This window comes from Thermobia domestica, chromosome 8, assembly GCF_964235325.1.
Source record: "Thermobia domestica chromosome 8, izTheDome1.hap1.1, whole genome shotgun sequence".
In the NCBI taxonomy this organism is placed as follows: Eukaryota; Metazoa; Arthropoda; class Insecta; order Zygentoma; family Lepismatidae; genus Thermobia; species Thermobia domestica.
Genome location: NC_137461.1, coordinates 8,620,495 through 8,636,718, shown reverse-complemented (window position 1 = coordinate 8,636,718; position 16,224 = coordinate 8,620,495). Strand labels below are relative to the sequence as shown.

Genomic DNA, 16,224 nt, shown 5'->3' with positions numbered 1-16,224 from the left:
GTACAGATTATAATTTAATCTGTTATAGTATATTGTACATTTCATAGCTGTACCTGCTTTTTACTCTGTTTTTCCTGATTTTAGTTATTTTTTGCGAAAGAAATTTCTTATAATACTCATTAATAAAAATATTAAAAAATATAATAAAAATGTCTAAAATATAAAAAATGTAAATTCATAATGAAATATTTTTAACATTAATTCTTATATTCTTTTATTTTTTCCTCACAAAGGGATATGTTTATATTGAAAAGACTTGCAAAAATTCAAGTTACAATATTAGAATGCTTACATTAAGTGTTCTTAGTCTTCTCTATTGTACATTCAAATATTCATCACAGTTTGATTATATTTAATTATGTTTTCTATTAAAATTAAGCTTATCTTCTATAGTCTTGTTTAAAACATTACGATTGTCCACCTCGCCTTAGAAACTATATTCCTCCGTAATCGTAATACCTCACTTTAGTTTGAAACAAAGATCCTAAAGAAAATCTTTTATTTCTTTTATTTTTATCCCCAAATAAGAATATAGCACTTACAAAAAAATACTTCAGGATTTTAATAAGATTTTACATTAAGAGCCTGAAATTAAAATAATACAAAACTTACCGTTTTTATTATTATTATTATTATTATTATTATTTGCTTGTGTTTCATATGTAAAAGGGAGTAATGAAATGCAACTTATCACAATCATAGATAATGCTATTCTACAACAGAAAATATGAACCTGAAGAATTTTCAGTGTTGCCAAAATAACATTTCCCCCAAACTCTATGTTAAGGCAGCGCTAGAAGAACAAACTCTACTGCATTTGACTACGTACCATGTTGTTTTAGTATCCACTGAACTACTTTTTAAATAATAGTTGTATTTAGTTTGTAATAAAAGAAATAGTTTTAACATGCTATTACTAAAATTAAATAATATTGTTGTTTAAAAAGTAGTTCACAGGATACCAAAATAACATCATATATAATCAAATGTAGTTGAGTTCGTACCTCCAGTCGTTGCCTTAACTTAGATTTTGGAGGACATGCTATTCTGGCAACACCGTAATTTCTAGAGATTGAAACTCTGAAAATACTTAAGCTTCATAAGTGGTAAATTATATTTCGTTATCTTCTTTTACTTATTAAAAACAAGCAAAAAATGGTAAATTTTATATTATTTTTAGCACGTCAGTACACGCCCCCCAATTGTAACATGAGGACACGCCATCACGGCAATTTGCTCACGCAAGTTTTGATAGTTAATTTCAGTATTTGCACATTTTCATTGAGAGTGAAAATTTTATTTTATGAAATTTTGGCTTCTTAGCTTATTATAAACACTTTCCCTAAAAAAGATTAACCTAAAGATTTTGAGAAAATTTTTGTTATGTTTTCACAGTTTTTGAATTTTCTATTACTACACGAGAACACGCCACGTTAGCATATTGCTGTACTCTTTGATTTACAAAGTAACGCCAGAACACGCGCTGTGAGCAAATTGCCGCATTAGCTATTTGGGCTATAGGAAATTTTCCTGACACATGTTTTATTATTACAAATACAAAAAGAAATGTACAAAAACATCATTGATGTACTAGAACAGTGATGTTATGAAACTAGTCCAGTGAAATTTAGAATGTATATTTACATGTCACCTTCTCCGTCCTTATCGTTTGCAGCTGGTCCTTGGCCACGCTCGGTGCAGTTTGTGCATGATGATCTTGTGTGTTCCTTGCATATCGGAGTGTTGCAGTTGATGTATAAGACAGCAATTTTCCTGTTCTTTCTACGAGGGCAGAGACCGCAAATTCTATAGTGACCCCGCTGATCAAGTGCTGCCTGAGGTTCTTGTCTAATTGGCTGAAGTTGGAATATTTCAACTAGCCGGTCCTTTATTGACCTTGCGATTGGATACTTTGCAGCTATTCTTGTTTCCGCATGATTCAAAATAAGCTATCGGCCAAGTGATTTCAAGAAGTCTTTTCTTGCAGGCTTGTTGAATTCATTACCTCCCATGTTGTTGGCTTTCCAAATAACAAACGAATTTATTCCACCAACATTCAATTCAAAGGAAAACATTGTTAGTGGCCAGCGATTTGATACACTCGATACGCTATACTCTTTTTGCATGGCGTCACTGACATCTACACCACATTTGTTTTTGTTGTAGAAGGTAATTGATGGTTTGCATGCATCACCTGTACTTTCACCAAACTCATCGTCCTCGTGCCATGTGGAAAGTAATACAATATAACTGTTCTTTGCAGCTTTGTACGATACTAGTGCCAGGGCCAGAGCTAGAAGTTTTGCCGCCCTGGGCGGTACTTTCACATGCCACCCCTTTATAGTTTTCTTTCTCAAAATTTGATGCCTCTCTATTCTTTTCTTTTTTCAAATTTTGCCGCCCTGGGCGGTGGCACGGCTCGACCCCCCTCGCGTCGGCCCTGACTAGTGCCATCTGTTGTTCTACTCTTCAAACAACACGTTTAAAGAATGAGCAAACGGCCCTTAAAATACAACACTTAACACTAGAACACGCCCGTTAGCAGCCTGCTCACAACAATCTTTACGTGGTCACACGCGCCGTTAGCAATTTGCTCACGGTGACCAATACACACCCTTCAACTCCCGAACCATGTGCGTGACTGGCAAAACCGGTCAGGGTCAGGTGGAGGTGGGGTGAGTAGGGGATAACTCGGCCCCTCCGCCCCTATTGTCTTAGAATAAGGAAAGTGCAGGTGTTTTTGCAAAACTGCGGCAATTTGCCGCGGGTGCGTGTAACGACGAGTTAGTATGGCAGGCTCTTAGTATAATTTTGAATTTATTTCGCAAATATGTTCTATAATATTGAGTTTATCATCCTAAACGAGAACAGCTATCAAATCTTTATATTTTGATTTCTTATTTTCCAGGTGAACTGTCATTTATCATTCCAGGATACCACCCTCAACCTGAAACTACCGGTAAGGATACAAGATATGCAGAAATTAGTTAACTGACGTAAAAAGTAGATACATTTAGAATCAGCTATGTAGTGTTTATTTAAAAGTATAAGTTATGCTCTCATACACATCACAATGGCCGTAATAAAAACCTCAAAGAAAGTACAGTGGTAGAGCGTTCAGTCTTGCAGGTGGAGTTGATGGATTGATCACAGGTCCAGCAAAGTGAGCTTTGTAATTAACTACAGGGGCGGATCCAGGGGTTGACTATCGGAGCGCTTGCCCTCCCCTCCGCAGAAGAGGAAACTTTCTTAATTCATATATAAATAAAACCCATCCTAGAGTTTGGAGCTCTTAAAAGTAGCTCTAAGTACCAGTGTACCCCCCCCCCCGGAGTCCATCCTGGATCCGCCTCTGATTAAATAACTTTGTATGTGTGTATTTCTTTGGGGTTCCTCCGTTCCTTTTCGCTCTCTTTATTCTGCCATTGTTCTCGGGCTCTTTCTTTTGGCATCAGAGCATAATCATCGGTCGTTAAGCTAGCAACAATGAGTTGAGTTGAGTTGACTTTGAGTTTAACGCCCCTTTCAGTAGCGAGGTTATAGGATACGGGATATACTGATCAACGTGGAATCCAAATCACGTGAGCTCCCGCCGGGAATCGAACCCGGGACTCCCACGCCAAAAGGGCGTACGCTAACCGCTTAGCCACAAAGGAGCTCATTAACAAAAATGACTAAGTATATACGGTAATGTCTTTAGTTCCTTATTAATATAGAAAACTGAAAGATTTGAATCCTTTCATAATTTAAGAATGTGCTACAACAAAATATGACGCTAAATTATGGATTTGAATGCATTATATACAAACATTTTGCATAATATTTTGTTGATAGATTTCTCACGTAAAAATAAGAAAGAAAGTTCATATGGGCCTCTTGTCGGAAGTACGTATTTTCGTAGGTAAAGGGTACAGAAAACGTGAAAAATGAACTTTAAAGATCCATAGTTCCACTAGTATAGGGCCGATTGTAGTCGGGTCGACGTCACTGAGGAACTAATATGTGAATTATACAAATATCCATATTTCAGAATCTCCGATACTTGCACAATCACTTTTAGAGAGGCTGTTTGGGAGTACTTGATCACTCTGCACCTACTTCTCTAAAAATTGGTGTGAAAGTACTGAAGCATTTTTAAACATGGGTATTTGTATAGTTCACATACCAGTACCTCAGTGATGTCTTGAGTGCGATAGGTCCTATAGTAGTGGAGCTATGGACTTTTAAAGTTCACTTGTTTCACGATCTCTTTACCTTATAACTCCGAAACTATCCACTTTTGAGCACAGGTCCGTATGAATTTTTCTTTTCTTATTTTTATGTGGGGAATCTGTTCCCAAAATATTGTGACATATTTTTGTAATACCGTGTATATATATATATATATATATATATATATATATATATATATATATATATATATATATATATATATACGTGTGTGGGGGGGAGAGCGAGAGAGAGAAATTACTATGGAAACTTAATTTGAGTTCTACAGCTTTAATTAGATAAATTCCTATCATCAGTTTTTTTAATTAACCTCAATTGGGTGTTAATAAAATTTGTAAAGTCAAATTTATAAACAACTGTATTGTACGATGCATAATAATTACTGTACGGTGCATAGTAATTACTGTACGGTGCATAATAATTACTGTACGGTGCATAGTAATTACTGTACGGTGCATAGTCATTACTGTACGATGCATAATAATTACTGTACGGTGCATAGTAATTACTGTACGGTGCATAGTAATAGAGTACTCATCTCTGGAGAGGTTCCTGGTTCGATCCTCAAACACATAGTTTCTGATGGCCCAGATCGTATCCATGGGTTTCTCCTTTGTCTCCAACTGTCATTCTACCAATTGATCCCTGGTCATTCACTTTCATTAAAAGAAATGACTATGGGATAAACAAAAAGATATAAATGTCATAACGCAAATATTCATTTCTACTATACTTTTAATAAGGAAAATAGATAATTAAGAACTTCAACATTTTTTAGGGGAACAACCAATTACGCCGGAGACTTCAGCAGTCACTGGGCAACCTTTAGCTCCAGGTGTTGGTAATTATTAGTTCCCTTTTGTTGCTAGTACTTATCAGTATGTTTGTATTATGTTATTGTTAATGTATCATGTTATTCCACCATTTGAGAAATCAAAATACATGATGCCATAACCAAAATCTTAGAAATATTAGATTATTTTATGATTTGACATCTTGAAATTAAGAAGAAATATATAAATAAATAAACTCTAGTACACAGTAAGGTGTTAGAAAACTTGAGGAAAGGCTGTGAAGAACGTGGGATGAAAATAAACGTTAGAAAGACAAGAGCCATGGTGATTGGAACGGAGGGGTCGGCGTCAAGTATGAGGGGAGAAGTAGGAGGGGAGAAAATAGAACAGGTGACTAGTTCTCGACAACTGGGTAGTATTATTAATGATGATGTGAAATGTGAACTTGAAATAAGAGCGAGGATAGGAATGTGAAAAGAAGGCTTTAGGAGGAGGAAAAATTTATCCTGTGAGACCTTGAATAAAGAATTGAAAAAAAAGACTCATTAAATGCTTCGTGTAGAGTACTGTTCTGTATGGGTCAGGAAATTGGATTATGAAAAACCACTTCTTCTGGATGTGGAGAAAAGTGGAGAGAATTAGCTGGATCGAGCGGAAAACGAATCAGAGGATGTTAGAATTGGTGGAGGAGAAAGAACCATTTCCAATATTATTAAGAAGAGAGAAAGAAACTGTTTAAGACATTGGCTAAGAAAGAACTGTATCATGAGGATGTGCTAGAGGTTATGGTAGCAGAAAAGAGAGAGAGAGGGACGAAGGAGGCTATAAGTAATGGGCGATATGAAAACAGATAAATGGTACGTGAAGACGAAAAGGTTAGCAGAAGATTGTGAAGTATGGAAGCTTCTCAGTTGCGGTAAGTGACCTGCCAATAATGGCAGAATACCTACGATAATGATGAGTATACAGTAAAAAAAATCACGCACTATAAATCTCAATTTCTTCCGGTAGATGTCAACAGTGTAGGAGTTTGCTACCATTTAACGACGAGGTCTGTAACTTCTACTAGCTTTGTTTCAATACTAAAAAATTGAATGTGAATAGCTGCCGTTTAGGTCATCATTACCCATGAATATATGTTAAAGTATTGACTCCATTAACAAAGTATTCCATGATAATGGCTCTAGTTACCTACTGTAAAAACAGAACTTAAAACTTCACTTTCGTTTAAGAGTTATTACAAGAACTAATGGATAAAATTAGTCATTGTTACTCGTTAATATGTTAATGAATTGACCCCATTAACAAACTTGACCGAAATATTACCCTAGCTACCTACTACGGAAAGAGAATTTAAAAAAAACACTTCCATCTAAGAGTATTTGTGTGGAGTAACGAGCACACTGATGACGTACAGAAGTACTAACACTGTAATATTATAAGGCTGATTTGGGTAATCTTAATAAATAGAGTTATTCTATAATATTTATGCTTATGACGTGCTCTTGCTTTGATTCGAACTCCGTCGCTGGCCGCTAGCTATTCTTTCACCTAGGACACACATCACAGATATAACTGTAATTATTGACGAACAAGTTAATATCAAATATCATATAATTAATAAAGCTCTAAACAGGGCAAACAGTATTTTAAGGTAAATTAAATTCTTACCCACTTAAAGTTCTATATGACTATAAGAGTATTTAGTGTGACTTTAATCAACGAAATGGATAAATGAGAAAAATATTTTGGTAACTTTTATAAACCAACCAAAAGTGAACTGGTGGAATTTTAAAAGTCCTTAAATACAAACAATTTATCAATTAAATAATATGTTTTTTTTTCTAAATGTAAAATAGAACTCGAAATTTCTAGTTATTCATTTAACAAGTTCTATCACAACAAACAAGCCTACCCTTATTTATACCAGTTTGTCTATATAATTAATTCACTTCTGTTTCTGGTACTTTATAATTACTGTTTCTATATTAAAGTTTTCATTAATTTGCATGAACTAACAACTTTTATAAATAATTAAAATTCAACATTCACCTGAAGCAAATGCGTTATATAACATAGACACTCGACGTAAAAAAGATTAACAGCCTTATACTTTTGATATCATCGCGAGTGGTACTTTTCAATATTTTCTGTATATGTGGTAATATTTCACCCTCCTTTCAAAGATAATGATACTTCAAACTCTTTCCATTATTACACAACCTTGAAATGGTTATCAATTTGTTGCCATGTAGGCATAGCTCATTTGTACTCATCGTATGGTTCCGATATAAACGGTTTCACTATATGTGATACATCCGCTTCTAATATTTCACACTGAGTGACGTCTAAGTCATGTAGAGGTGACCAGTGGAACCAATAGTTACAACATTTCCCAGATATAGTGCTAATAAAGAGGTAAAGCTGGTTGCATAAGAACCCAAAACTTTGTATATGATGATATCAATACAAACTCTAATCTTGTGGCTTAAATTATTTGGTAGTCTGAGGTATTATCTTAAACAGACAAATAAAACTCTCCACGCATTTAGCCAGACTCGACGCTTTGATTTATGGATATCCATTGATTTGATTTGGTTATTAGATTAACGTCTCTTTAAGCAGTACGACTATATGAAACGTGTACCTACAACTTAACGACGGATTCTGAACTACATAAGCTCTCCCCCAAAATCAAATCCAAGTATAACATACCAAAGGCACGTACGCTAGTTAATGAATATCTAATTAACGGTTATAGGAAGGAACAGGCACAGTCTTAAAAGTTGATTCAGTTTGAACGTTGTAATTTTAAACTAAAAATATTCCATTGACTGCATTGTAATACATATTTCCTATATACAGGTTAGAAAGTGAGTTTGATTAAAACAGAGTATTAATCCCCATTCTTCCCAAATGTACTATTAGCCTAAAGTAACTTTCTGTATGAATATAGTTGCAAAATATAACTTAAGAATTTTATGAATGAACCAGTTTAGCAAAAAGGACTAAAATAGGGCAAAGTTCTTTTTTGGAATTTAAGCAACAGAATGATTAATATTAACAAATTATATAATAATTGAAAAACCTTATTATTAGCTGCTACAGACTTAGTGACGGAAATTACGGACAATCGGCAATATCAAACCGCTATTAACACTTTTTCATTAGCTGAAGCAAGAGATGACTACAATTTGATTAAACGTATTGCATTACATATTTATATATGTAATTAAGAAATTAATTTGATCTTCCTTATCTTGCAATGATAACATTTTTGTATATTTAGATATAGGACAACAAGGGCAATAGTTCGGTACCTTATGATAACAAATCGTATGACCAGACTTGTATAAAGTTGTCTTATTTCTGCGGTTAAAGATATAATAAGTAAGGAAGCCACAAGTGATTGAAGTATATTTTTAATTTCTGGGAAATAAATAATAAGTATTAAGGAAATACAAAGTTTAAAAGTAACAAAAATAGTTTAATTTATTGAAATAAATATCGTGATAAGTTTTGATGATTATTAAAGCAGTTTTAATCGAACTGGGACCGTAATATATATATCAGGTGTTTCATAACAACACCGACAAGGTTTGGGAGGTGTTTCTTGAAACCAAGATAAGACAAAAAGTATAGACCAACCTAGGTAGGTGCACAAATGCTTTCTTTCGGAGTTATAGGCTGCCGAAAACATGAAAAAAGTGAACTTTAAAGATCCATAGCTCCAAAGCTATGAGATCTACCGTAGTCGGGTCAAGACTTCACTTAGGAACTAATATGTGTCCTATCCAAAAAAAATGCTACTCAACAACTACCTCTATAATAATTGTTGCAAAAGTACCACAGGATTCTGAAACGTTTATTATTTGGATATGGCATATACTAGTTCCTAAGTGAAGTCTTGGCCCGACTACGGTAGGTCTCAGCTTTTGAGCTATGGACCTTTAAAGTTCATTTTTTCATGTTTTCGGCAGCCTGTAACTCCGAAAGGAATCATTTGGGCACCCTGGTTGAACTATATTTTTTGTCTTATTTTGGTGTCAGGAATCACGTCCCAAACGTTGTCGGTGTTGTTTTGAAACACTATATATATATATATATATATATATATATATATATATATATATATATATATATATATATATATATATATATATATATGTGTGTGTGTGTGTGTGTGTGGTGTGTGTGTGTGTGTAAATGTTATGTATTGTATACTATCATATTCTCCTTGAAACTTTAAATGATAATACATTTACGATAGTGGTCAAGAGAATTCCTGCTAGTCCATGATATATTACTTGCATAATTATTTCTTTATATTTTAGCATACAAAACTTAACTACGTAACAACACGATAAACATCGAATTAAGATTCACATCCATTCCTTACATTAAACGGAAAATAAAAGCACATAGGTACTCATTTTAGGTTTACGGTAAGAATTTCATTGCTAGGAAACAGAACATGTTAACAGGCTCAATTTATTATGACATATGTCTCGAAAGTATTGTATGTTTACTGCAAACTTGCCAACCAGACGATAATTAATCGCGATATAGGGTAATTTAAGACTTAATGCAATACACGATAATGCCCTTGCGATAGTAGGTGAATGTACGATAATTTTAGAACGCACACTTTTTGCCAGCTTTTGAATGTGCAAACAAATTGTGCATGTGCATTAAATAATTATAAAACATATATACACACATACACTGAGGTTTTTAACCGTTATTCGCCCTATAATAAATCAGTAACGATTTGAGAATTGGCAAATGGCAACCCTCCATCATTTCTTTAAATTCAATTACGGTTACTAGGGAGTGCAAATATTGTTGTTGTTCATAGTAGGTAATATATATAGTAATATTATACTTTTTCTACAATTATCACATGTATAAGGGATAGGCATATAGGACAATTTTTTGTAATATACGGTAAGTTTAAAGACGAAAATCGATAACTTTTTTCCCTAGTTGGTAGTTTTTTTTTTTTTTTTTTTTTGCCAGTTTGTATCTGTGTGTGTGGTAATATGGCTCAGAAAATTACAGCATCGTAGGAGAGCTACGTTTTGTATTTCAAAATACCTAATCCGTCGTCATCTGGTAGGGCGTAACTACAAAGCACATCCCCATATTTAATAACATTAAAGATCGAAGTACTCCCGGAATAATAATTGCATAATTCCCAATAATAGACTGTAATCATATATATATTATATTATATTTTACAACTTCTATGATTTATTTTCAACAATTCAATCCACGTGTAAGAGAATTCAGTCAACAAGAATCTATTATATTAATCCGAGAAAGCCCAGGGGGTGTCTCAGAGACACCCTGGTCCACTTTTAATGCAATTATTCTTAATAGATCTTTCGTCGCGTGTCTTCCGCTCTCGAATTCTCCTATCTCTTTGGAATACACCCTCTGATTGCGGTTCCTAAGCATTTTTATTTACTTTATCTCAGAAAAAATAGCGTTATTTTTTATACTAACGTAAAGGCCCAAAGGGTGGCTCTGAGGCTCCTATTGAAGTATATAGTTTTCAAATTATTTGATACTGTTCATTGTTTATTTCCATTGACAAATGATTTCATACCAAAGTAGTGACTAGCCTTTCCTATAATGATGGAAAATACAAATGGTTCTGGTGAGTTCAGGTAGTTTGTCTATACAGCAGGGAGCCTCAGAGGCACCCCCTGGGCCTTGTAAGGGTAAAATTAGCATGGGCTTTCTTGGATTAAACTGTAATTTGATATTTTTCTGGGAATATCCAATTCAAGATAATGATAATATGTATAAGGACAAACGTACTATTTGAAAACTTGTATATATTATATTTTCAAGGTAATTCCAAATTGTAAATTTGCTGAGCAAAGTAACAGTATAAACCACTCTAAAAAGATGAACACAACGAATATACATAATACGACCGCATTTAACATACCGCATTTAACTCAATATACTTGGCTTCTAATCACTTTTTACAACTAGCTTTGACCCACACATTAAACATTTTCTAATTATTCATTAACATCGGTGATTTACCACAATAAGAAACACTTTCTTCAATTTGAATACTTTTTTTTCCTAAATTTTAATTATTTAATAAACTCCCAAATGCAGGATTTTACCGGTTTGATGACTAGTCCCAACGTGGCATTAGCCATTCTTTAATCTTTCAGTTCGAATAACTAATGTCCACCCTTGGAACTACTAGTTTGAACGACGTATCAAGTAAAATGGCAAACCTTTTTTTACAATTATTTCCTTTAACTCATTACAGTTTGTACTCATACAGTCATTAGTTACAGTTATAGGTAATAATTAAACAACGTATGACAGAAGAGTTCCGTGTGCGTAAGAGATCACTGGTTTATTGAATCGCAATGAGACGGACACTTGCTCTTTCTGAACCTTCCAATGCTATGCTTCATAAATGTATTTGTCTCTGAAATACCCACGATATGGTGCATAAAGTACATTGCTTGTTGGGACGTAAGAAACAACCGTCTCAAAGATTAATATAAAGGGCGGTACAACATTTTCCCTCAACTATAAAAAGCATAATTGCGTAAGGTTTCCATATGTTAAACAAAATATAAGACACGAATTCATATGTTCCGTCCCTTACATATCATAGAGAGAAATAGACACAATTGATAGCTCTCAGGGCACAGGTGAAAGCTTACATTGATTCTGGATAACGCATTGTCCTATCAATCGGAAAGTGATAAAAAGAGAGCCATTTTCTATCACTTCTATGATTCTAGAGATCGTTCAGGCTAAGTACGAAAATGTAAAGAAAGCTATCTACGCGTCTTCATAGTCGTTAATGATTATTGCTATAATGGCGATCCATTTCAAGCAGAGTGGACGAAAAGCTAAAACCAATGCATTCTATTACAATATGAGCCATTTTAGCCTATTATACTGCCATCAGATTCCACCTCTACATGGCAGAAACACATCCCGCATTCCTAGATAAAGGAATCCATGCAATTTCGTTTAGAGGCATTGCGGTTTATTGCCATGATAAGGAAATGAAATGAAATTTTGAGTTTTACGTCCCACGGTTATGCCGGCTAGGCTAAAGGAGACGGTGATAATGAGTAATGAATGAAATGGTGGAATGAAGAAAGTGGGAGGAAACGGGAGAACCCCGAGAAAACCCACGCACACGGTGTTTGTCCACCACAAAGTTCACTTGGCGGGAGCAGGGTTTGAACCCGAGACCCCTAGCACCAGAGGTGAACGCTCTACCACTGAGCCACCGCGGCCCCCTATTGCCATGATAAATCCTCCATCACTTTTAGTAGGTTCATGTTGTTGGACCAAGAGTTATACAGTCAACAACCAACTATACTTGAGAGTTTATGCAAAGCTTACCAAGAGAAATGAAAGAGACTTGATCACTTTAATGCAACCTTGTTCGGTGAAAGCTGTAATCCAGGACGATAGCCAACAAACACGGCTTGTACTTCAAGCACAAACACTGATTATGTTGATGCTTTTCTTACTCTGATACTGATGCCATTTTATTACCATTAACTTGAAATAACCTTATGTTGGTATACTTTTGTAAAATATAATTTAAGAATCTCATGACGAATACAGATTAAGAAAAATACTAAAATAGAACAAATCACATTTAAAATTTATGCAATAAGATAGTTAATAGTATTAAATAATATAGTTATTGGAACAAATGTGATAAAAAAGTATAGTGTAATAAAAATATTAATTCGTAACTTCGTAGTAGGAAAATAGAACGACTATTAACTTATTTTCTGCTTTCACGATATTTCATCGTGCCATTAGAAATATCTTATATGGTTCCTTTGAATATTTATAGATCAATATCTGGTATAGGGATTTAAGACATATAATTGCATTCAACTCTCTCAAATACTAATTTATCTAAATAAAATATTTTTTTCAAAATTAAACTTTTTAAAATAAATACTGAGATATATTTTGGTAACATGTAATGTATCCATAGAATTATTTGAAATTGATTTAATTATTTTCAGATGAGCTACTAAACTCAACAGAATTGAAGACTGGAGAACTACAGTTTAATATGACCGATTTACTACAGCAACTATTCATCTTCTTGCAAGGTAATATATCTTTAACAGGCCCATTTTTATAAATAGTATATTTACTTTTAGAATTTACAATTATAATTATAATATGTAATTATACCGGTTCAGTTGAATTAAAAAATTGGGAATTAATCAGAAGCTAGATAAAAATATTGTTACTTTTTCAGGGCACATGGAAAATTCGACAGCATGGGAGCAATTATTTCTATTGAATCAAGGTAAGCTACCAATTGAATTTTGTTGTATTCTGGACATATATAGTCACTTGTTAGAGGTGTAAGTAAAGGAAAAGGACATCTCCTTATTGTAGTTTTTGAGATATGTGGACAACTTCATTGTTTTCACTGATCTTTGATTCACTTTCATGTTCGTGTTTCATGATTTTTTGTCTATGTTCTATCCATTTTAGGACAATTTCCTATTTTGAATATAGAATTAACATAGTCTGTTCTACATTTGAGCTGAATGTCAGTCATCTTCCTCTTTTGATTTTTGAGATAAGTTGAGGAATTATCTGTTTTTCATCAATTTTCCATTAAAAATGACTGCTAATTTTTCTTGCTTTTTGACTATGTTCCATCCATTTTAGGACAATTTACTTTTTTGAATATTGAATTTACAGAGTCTCTTCTACATTTGAGCAGAATTTCAGCTATCTTTCCCAAAATCTGTTCATATCATTGCAACTGAATAGGTCCTTATATTTGTTCATAGTAAATACTTTTTATTATTAATATGTTTTAATGATGAACAATATTGTACTAAACTAAATATTGAATCAAATCATTAATTGCTGCAGCTACTTACGTTATGTGTTTGTTCATTTTATTTACATCTTGAACACCTCTAATTTTGTCCAACTTTTTGTACAAAATATGTTTAAGCAGGTTCCATTAGTTTATTTGAAATATATCAATGCATGTTTAAAAACAATCATTTTAAGAAAATCTAGAAAATTTCTAAATAATGAGTTTTATTATTGGGAATATTTTTCATAACATGTTCTTAATTGTTAGTAAAATTACTGAATATTTAACTTAAGTTTAATGAACTAAAAATCTTTTCAAAATAAGTTTTCCATAATTACGAGATTATACTCGTAATTAAAATTTTTAGAATCATTTATTGCACTTTTAACACAAGATAGTATTTTAATCTCAAAATGGAAAAGAGAAAGCTTGCATGATAATATTTTGATTTAGTTGTGCTCTTGTATAAATCTCATTCAAACATGTAAGCATATTGTTCAATTTCCAATATATAAAAATATTGTATAGATATAAGCGTAAGATATGTCAATATTTTGCTTACAAGTAAATACCACAATAAATAATAATACATGCATACTCAAATATTGAAAACAATATTCTTTTCTATAAATAGCTCTTCTGGAGAAATCAAATATATGGTTCCAAAATGTAACTGACTTTAGCTTGGGTAAGTTTAAATCTAACAAAAAGTCAGTAAATTTAGAACTTTAGAATTTTAGGAAGCACACATAATGTAAAACAATTATAAGAAATGAAAGTTAGCTAAATTAAGTAAGTTTTAAACTTAGTATCCAATAATATCACTGCAATTAAATCATAAATTTCAAATAGAACTAATCAGACGGGTGCGAGTAGTTATAAGAATTTTCCAAAGAAGAGCAAACAATATGTATTAGTCTCCTAATGTAATAAATGGAGAATAACAAAAGGAAATGATATATCTAACATATTTCTAAGTGAATTATCTACTATCATATCAATAGTCAGAAAGCTAAATGTTTGATCTCAACGGATCAAAAACAAATATATATATGGGCTTAAAAATGGATAAGTACGAGAATGTCCTCAGAAAATACAGTACTGTACTTGTATGTATTGGTTGCTTGAGAATACAACAGAGAATACACTGCCGAATTACCCTTAAACAAAGGCAAATGCAGTTAAGAAATCGATTAACCCCGGCAAAGGTTGAATGTAGACTGAATGACTGAGCGCACGCCGGCGCCAGACACATGTCGGAGGAGTGGAAGTATGACATGAGAAAAGGGAATGAGGAAAGAGGGGACACACCAATGATGTTATAAAATAGAGGATCTGCCCATACTTATCTTTATCCTATGAACTCAATGAAGCCAAGAAACAACCGAGTATCGTCTGAGCTGAACGTCTGATTGGCTACTCTCCTTTCCGCCATGATTGTTGGCTCGAAACATCGGGATCTTAGTGGTGTGGAGCGGGCAGAGTGGGTGTGGCGAAGCTCTGACGTATGGCTTCACGATTTTGTGATATGGGCAGATCCTCTATTTTATAACCACCTTGGGACACACACACGCTGGCAATGACCTTGAACGGGCCTGCGCGCGGAATTTCTTCACTCTGCCAGGGTGTGGCCGACTTATCCGGACTATCAGCTTATGGAATGCCAAGTTTTAGTGACTTTATTGTATTGATTTATTATTTTAACTGTTATTTTAAATCGCAAAATTGAGGCAATTGTCGCATGCTACATACGAACAGAATAAAACATGGAGTCAACAGTGAAATAGTACCACTTCCAGTTACTAATTACTTGCTAGCCTTTTTGCAGTGTTTGAAGGTACTTAAATGTTGAGAAATTACATATCTCTTAACACAAAAATGTACAATCCATGTGTTTATGGAAATGTTTATATATATATATATATATATATATATATATATATATATATATATATATATATATAATGTTTGTGTGTGTGTGTGTATTTGAAGCAAAGATTTTACTTAAGAATACCAGCGTTTTTTATTTTTAAAATAAGACAATTACCACAAGTTTTAAATTATCAAGCACATATGTTTGCGCATTATGATAATACAAAAATAAAGTTGAGAAAGAGGAATTAAACTTTGCATTAGAGTCAAGAAGTTAGCCAAGACGTAATTAGGAAGATTATAGAGCTTAAAGTTCAATATTTAATTTAGAGGAAGTCAAATTTTATTCCGAGGATGAACTCAACTTCATTTTTGTTTTACCTTGAAAATTTATTTTCTTCCTATGAATTCATTTGTTCTGGGAATTTTATTTTTATAAAATATTCAAAACGTAAATAA

General features: G+C 33.3%; 1 protein-coding gene across 1 annotated transcript in view; it reads left to right on the top strand.

Moving 5' to 3' along the window:
• The window catches only part of LOC145692677 (uncharacterized), a 1,521,027-nt gene that overhangs the window by 1,093,408 nt on the left and 411,395 nt on the right, over positions 1-16,224 (top strand). The window contains exons 312-316 of the mRNA XM_081768059.1: positions 2,909-2,959; positions 5,009-5,071; positions 13,070-13,159; positions 13,312-13,362; positions 14,528-14,581. Of these exons, the coding sequence (XP_081624185.1) occupies positions 2,909-2,959; positions 5,009-5,071; positions 13,070-13,159; positions 13,312-13,362; positions 14,528-14,581 (309 nt within the window). The remainder of the gene's footprint in view (positions 1-2,908; positions 2,960-5,008; positions 5,072-13,069; positions 13,160-13,311; positions 13,363-14,527; positions 14,582-16,224) is intronic.